This window comes from Tasmannia lanceolata, unplaced genomic scaffold (genome assembly GCF_043159265.1).
Source record: "Tasmannia lanceolata isolate RefF3 unplaced genomic scaffold, GAP_Taslan_0.1 ptg000012l, whole genome shotgun sequence".
Classification (NCBI taxonomy): Eukaryota; Viridiplantae; Streptophyta; class Magnoliopsida; order Canellales; family Winteraceae; genus Tasmannia; species Tasmannia lanceolata.
In genome coordinates this window covers 7526521-7533513 of record NW_027518689.1, presented here as the reverse complement: position 1 = coordinate 7533513, position 6993 = coordinate 7526521, and the positions used below count along the sequence as shown (strand labels likewise).

General features: G+C 39.4%; 1 protein-coding gene across 1 annotated transcript; it reads right to left on the bottom strand.

Annotated features, from left to right (window-relative positions):
- Window positions 1-1698: 1698 nt before the first annotated feature.
- Window positions 1699-6494, bottom strand: LOC143887065 (uncharacterized). The gene is made up of 2 exons (XM_077391174.1): window positions 6206-6494; window positions 1699-3008 (listed from the first exon to the last, which is right to left on the bottom strand). Exons 1-2 carry the CDS (start codon window positions 6324-6326, stop codon window positions 1858-1860), a joined length of 1272 nt encoding a protein of 423 aa, XP_077247289.1. The 5' UTR covers window positions 6327-6494; the 3' UTR covers window positions 1699-1857.
- Between the last annotated feature and the right edge of the window lie 499 nt (window positions 6495-6993).

Here is a 6993-nt window from a genome sequence, read left to right as displayed (position 1 = left end):
TCTAACCGGACAACCCTCCGATTGGATAACACACACTCCTTTACACTACACTATGTTTACACTAGGCTACCTATCTTGCTCTTTTGCTAAGCAAACCTCGACAGATTTCAACAAAATTTTAAAGGGACCTTCCCAGGATCCTAAACTAACCTAGGGTACAATTTGGGACTTTAGTTCACCTAATCGAAGGGTTTTTGCTCAAATCAAACTATTAGGGGTTCGGTCAAAATGGGGTGTCTACACTGACCCTATCTCATTTGCAGACAGGTCAATTTCGCAGACAAGCGATTTTCATCCGGCCATCCAAGCCAATCCTCTTTGATTCCCGTCCCGCTGGCCGCGTCTCATTCGTAAATAGGTCAGTTTCACAGACAAATAAAAAAGAGCTACCGTCTAGCTTGCAGACGGGTCAATCCTCTTGACCCCCAGGCTCGCTCATAGCCAGATCAATCCCTTAGCCTTCCGTCCTGCTCGCGGACAAGAAAATTCCTTCTGATCTCTCGTCTCGCTCGTAGACAGGTCAATCTTCTCGACTCTCAGGCTCGCTCACAGCCATATCAATCCTTTAGCCTCATGTATCGCTCGTAGACAGGTTAATTCTTTCCCTCATTAACCGTCTGAAAATGGCGCGACATCATAATTATCTTTCATTCTGAGTTGCGTAATTTTTACAATCAGATTGGATCAATTTCTCCATTATTCTGAACCACCAAGTCGTGCTGTTTAGAGTAAATGATTTTTGATATCATTCTAATTCTAGGACTTCATCTAGCGTCTTGCATTAGGTTAGGTTGCATTATCAATTGAATCCTTTATTGATTAACGCTACGCAAAATGGTTCTGTCACTTTTGCTTTGGTATTCGATGACTACGTCATCTTTACCAAAGAGGGGCATCTGTAGACACCCCCATTTTGCTACACTTTAAAAAGCAAAAGATTCAGTAGTTTCATCAAGTCTTGAGTCGATATTCCGCATTAGATTAGGCATCTATGCATTCTAGGATAGATTTAATCTCATTTTAGGTGTTTTCGCAATCCTAAAGCCTAACCGTATCTGGAAGATGGAAGTTTAAGTTTCCAAACAAGTGAAAAAACCTGTTATTTTTAGAAACTGATAGGCCTTCCACATTCTCATCATCTTATGGATATTTTGGTCATTTCCAATATATCCAAAATCATCTTGAGGGTATGGCTGAGGAATCATGAGTAATTTCATAAGTTTTGGGAGACCTGCTAAATTTAGATTTCTCAGAGTTTCTCTTATTCTTGCACTTCAAGGGTATTTTGGTCTTTTCCTGTGTGATTCATTTGATCCCTGGACCGTATCTGAGAAATCTCGAGTCATTTCGTGAATTTTAGGAAACCTGCTATTTTTTAAATTTCTCAGGGTTTTCCCTAGCTCAACAACATTAGAAATCATTTTTCTTCTTTAGGGCATGTTTCTTTCATTGTGAAATTAGCAAAAAAAAAATTACGCATTTTTAAGTTGAAAACTGAGAGTAAAATTTGTTTAACACCCATTCTGCATAGAAAGAAAAGGAGCCTTAATAACAAAAATCATTTTAGCATAGTTTCAGCAAAGAAAGCTAAATGGCCATACCAAAACCGTTTTAGCAAGAGAAAGAAAACATGAGGTTACAAGTGGGCAACAACAAGCTTTTACAAATATAAGAGAGAGAGAGAGAGAGAGAGAGAGAGAGAGAGAGAGATTTCATGTACATCTTTATTGCTGCTACTTGCAGTGAGAAACATAAAATAGTTAGCAATCAAATTTCATGTATATCTTATGGCTACAGTATTTGAAATGAAAACATATAATAGACAGGTGGGTTGAATGCATACATTGAAGTTTCATATCATTCTCCTCTCCACCTTAGCTTATTTGACAGGTACAACCCCAATGAAAATGCAACAATTGTTGTTGCAATAACAACCTTGTGCTTGTTGATCTGCTCCAATATATTATCAATCAAATATTTCTCCAATCCTACTTCCTCTTTCACTCCCACTCTTTCCTCACTCCAACTTTCTTTCCTTTCTCCATTCATTTCATTGAATCCATCCTTCTTGTCACTCTTCTCTATCTTAGCACCAGCTCCATGTTCATGGCCATCACCATCTTCCTTTGGCTTCTCTAGGTATTTTACCTTTTCCTCTTTCTTAACATTATCATTTGAAACAACCTTCTTGGCTTCATCCTTTATTTCAAGTTCTTTCTTCGGCATATCCTTTGGCTTCTCTGGGCCTTGAGCCTTTTCCTCTTTCTTACCATTATCTTTTGTAGCCTCCTTAGGTTCATCCTTTATTTCTGCTTCTTTCTTTGTCATATCCTTTGGCTTCCCTGGGCCTTGTGCCTTTTCCTCTTTCTTGCTATTATCATTTGCAACCTCCTTCTTGGGTTCATCCTTTCTTTCTGGTTCTTTCTTTGGCATTTCCTTCGGTTTCTCTGGGTCTTGTGTCCTTTCTTGTTTCTTATCGTCTTCCTTCTTGGGTTCATGCTTTCTTTCTGGTTCTTTCTTTGGCGTTTCCTTCTGTTTCTCTGGGTCTCGTGCCCTTTCATCTTTCTTACTATTATCGTTGACAACCGCCTTCTTGGCTTCATCCTTTCTTTCCAGTTCTTTCTTCGGCGTTTCCTTCGATTTCACTGGGTCTTCTGTCCTTTCTTCTTTCCTATCATCTTCCTTCTTGGGTCCATCCTTTCTTTCTGGTTCTTTCTTCGGTGTTTCCTTTGGTTTCTCAGGGTCTCGTGCCCTTTCCACTTTCTTATCACTATCAATGACAACCTCTTTCTTGGGTTCATCTTTTCTTTCAGGTTCTTTCTTTGGAATAATTATGAAGAGAAGACCATTTTCAAATTTTCCGGTAATCTTTTCGGCAATTGAATCTTCTGGGATACTAAACACTTGTTTGAACCGACTAAATTTGCTCTCGCTTATGAGTCGTTCACCGCTAACCATTAATTTACGATTACCATCAAGTTGCACCCGCAGCTCCTCCCTCTTGAAACCTTAAATAAAAGTGGATACAAAGATTAACTCTAAGCGTAGTTACAATGATTGTATTTAGGTATAATCTGAATTCGTAGATAAAGGGTCGAAAAAATTCGAGAATTGTTGGGGACAAAATTAGAAAAGATTTGTTAGTTACAAAGTTTGGATTTAGGAATAATCTAAATTTGGACAGAGAAATGGTCAAAAAATTTCAAGAATGGTTTGGCGAAAAATAAGAAGAGATTCATGTATTTTCCTATTTTAATGCATACTACTGCACACATATACACGCTACAGATATTGACACTATATGTTTTAATAATTGTACAAACTCATCTTGTCTTTTCATTTTAAATTGGTTTCTGAGAGTTTTTTGGAAACTTTAATAACCTTTGACATCTTATTAAATTATTAAAGACAAGTATAGTTAATGCAATTATCAAAACATGGGCCCTGACGTAGATAGGGTGTGCCCAAAAAATCATCTCCACAGGATCATCCAAACCCTTCGAATTTGAAGGTTTAAAATGGACGTGTTTAAAATTTGTCCATTTCAAACATCCACAATCGAAGGGTTAGGATGATCCTATGGAGATGAATTTTTGGGCACACCCTATCTATGTCAGGGACAATAAAATGAATGGTTTGGATCACCCAAACAAACTGGGCCCCACTCTATTTATGACCGACGGACCTGATAAGTTATAAGGTCAGTCGACCGGATAAATACAATATATGTGTGTGTCTGTGTGTGTGTGTGAGTTTGTGTGTACGCACGCGCGCACGTGTGTGTAGAGAGAGAGAAGGGTTCCTACACACTTGTGTAGATGAGTTATCTACACACTAGCTTAAAATACAGTGGGGGCCCACATTGTTTGGGTGATCCAAACTATTCATTTGAAAGGCCCTCACATATATAGGGTGTCCACAAAAAATCAGATCCATTGGATCATCCCAAACAATGTGTGTCCCCACTGTGTTTTAAGCTAGTGTGTAGATAACTTATCTACACAAGTATGTAGGAACCCTTCTCTCATATACATATGGACACACTATCTATATGTATATGAGAGAAGGGTTCCTACACACTTGTGTAGATAAGTTATCTACACACTAGCTTAAAACACAGCGGGGACACACATTGTTTAGGTGATCCAAACCATTCATTTGAAAGGCCCTCACATAGATAGGGTGTCCACAAAAAATCAGATCCATAGGATCATCCCAACCCTACGATTTGTGAAGGTAAAATGGACGTGTATAAACCTTCACAAATTAGTCCATAGTTAGCAAAACGTGATTCGGAAAAAAAAGGGGATGACAAAAATTTGATTTTAATACGGCCTTGGCGCAACTGTAAGGTTGCTTAATTTTGACCCAGTGGTCATGGGTTTTTTCGGGTGCAACTCGAGTCGATTTTTGGGGATTCAGGTTGAGCATTTGGCTTAAAATCGGGTTCGAGTTCGGGTTGATCCCTATTCATTTTTTAGCAAATGCTCAACCTGACCCGACCCAATTTGCACCTTAGGCTGCATACATCTGGCCCTCCCCAGACCCCGCAATAGGGGAAGCCTGATGCACTAGGCCGCCCTTTATTAATACGGTATCGGTTAAAAAAAAGAAAACAAAGTCAAAAAACGGTAACACAAGATAATGAGTATAAACCTAGCAAAAAAAAAGATAATGAGTATAAATTTTGGGAAGTGATACCCTTTTGATCACCAGGAACACCCTGCGCCAGTGGATCAATGACAAAAAGGGGGCTAATGAACTTGATGTCAGAAAAATCCAGTGGCTTTGATTGCAAAGTACACTGGCAATGGGTGTCCTTGGTGATAAAAGGGGCGTAAATATCATTTCCCAATTTTTGTTATTTACAAAATAAGGTGGCGGTAAAATTTGAAAGTTGGCCAAAAAAAACTCCGTTCAAAACGTTTGCCTAAAAAATTGGAGATTTTTTCGTTGTAAAAGTTTTAAAACGTTTGCCTAAAAAATTGGAGATTTTTTGGTTGTAAAAGTTTTAAACCGAGTATTAAACTGCACACAGATAAAACGCACTTTTTCAAACTGAGTTTTGCTAACTATGGTGTGGCCCCCTCGTCACCACCATTGCAACAATGTTATGTATAATCCAGTAATTTAATTAAGAGGGATGCTAAACTCAGGGGTGCCCTTGCAAAAACCGGGATGAAAGGGTGCCCTCATTGTTGCCCATCACCAAAGTCTATATATAATATGTAAAAGTCAAAGAACATTTATTGCATTTTGGATGGGCAACCAATGGGGGTGCCCTTTCATCCCTTTCTGCAAGAGAACCCTTGAGTTTAGCATTCCTCATTAATTAGCAGAAACATCTCATGTTTAGCTTACACAACGGACATTATTCGGATGATTGCCACATGGCGATGATGAGTGGGACCAACACAACGTCCCCTCTATCTAGGGGTGCAACTTGGGTCAGGTTGGGTCGGGTTGAGACAAACCCGACCCAACTTGAAAACCTCAACCGCCAACCCTAACCCAACCCAACCCAACCCGACTCTTAACCCAGTTTGGTTAATCCGACCCAACCCGGATTTGTTTTCCCTAACCTGAACCAACCTAATTTTCTAAGTCTGGTTGGAATGGGTCGGGTTGACCCGCTAACGCAGGCTCCACCATTTTACAGTACATGTGATGAGAGGCAGGAATGCTCTTGCTACAGGTTTCTACCCGAAAGCTAGTATATAATCCATGGGGAGCTATTTGTACTGGTTTCTACCCTTCAACCAATTATCTTAAAGAACACCAAAAAAATCATTTTCATATAAATTTCGCGAGGGAAACATTTGAAAAAGCGCAATACATATTACTATATTAGTCGCGTTACGGGTCAGGTTGGGGGTCAGGTTGGGTTGCCCGGTACCCCAACCCAACCCCACCCGATTTCCAGTCAAGTTGACAATTCCCAACCCGGACCCGAACCCGAACCTGACCCGGAAAAGTTCAACTTAACTCGCCTAAAAAAATCGGGTGGAACCCGTCGGGTTCGGGTTGACCCGACCCAAGTTTCACCCCTACCTCTATCATCACAACACATATACGATTATCCATTGTCCTAATTATGTTGTTATCATTTGTTTGCATAAGAAAATTGAAGAAAAATCCCAATCATAATAGGAATTTAATCAAAGAAAGAAGAAAGGAAGAAAGATAAAGAGATGGATGTAAGTACCAGAGAGTTCAATCAGGAGGATATGGCCATTGGAGTCATCGGTCCAATCAAAAGCTGGTTGGAAATCTTCATATTCTGGCTGCCTAGTGGGTTGCCCTCTTCTTGTTCTCAAGTTATCCATGGTGATTTGGGGTTTGAGAGTTGGTGCGGTTATGGTGCAATGAGTAGAAGTTTGTAAGGGACGAGATAAATTTATAGCAGGACTGTAATGGAAAGCTGCATTCTCTTCCTTCTCATGCGTAATTGAAAAATACTCAAGCTTTTCTTGGGAGCTAAGACGATTCTTATTCCAAATCTCTTCTGTGAGTAATTTCTTTCGGTTTCTCTTAGGTCTCTAAGAGAGAGAAAAGAGGTATTCTTTGCTTTTTCTGCATTTTGGAAGGTAGATTGGATTTGGGTTTTCAATTGAAGAGTGCCTACCACCTCTAAGTAATCTAATTTTCCCTTTCTCAGGGCCTTTTCTTTTCTAGTGGGCAAGCATACTTTGACATTAGGGGCCTTTTGGATCTTGGATCAAAATAACTTTGGGGAAAAGAAAATCTGATGTAGGGATAAAGAATTTTTAGAAAAGAAATCCTTGGAAACAACAATACACGTAAACGAATTTCCAAGTTTCAGTAGGATTGAAATTTTCCTAGAAAATGAGGAAAATTCTCAGTTCTGAAAAAAACATGGAAAATAAGTTGGGCAAGAGCTGGGACTCATTTTAAGTTAAAAATTTACCCTTGATCCAAATAGCCCCTTAGTATCTTCGAAAGTACAGAAAGGGCGAATCAGATCCAAAATTT

Coding starts and splice junctions, on each gene's coding strand:
- LOC143887065 (XM_077391174.1), bottom strand. CDS start 6,326: ATGGATAACTTGAGAACAAGAAGAGGGCAACCCACTAGGCAGCCAGAA. Junction 3,009..6,205: donor CCTCCTGATTGAACTCTCTG/GTACTTACATCC, acceptor CTTTTATTTAAG/GTTTCAAGAGGGAGGAGCTG.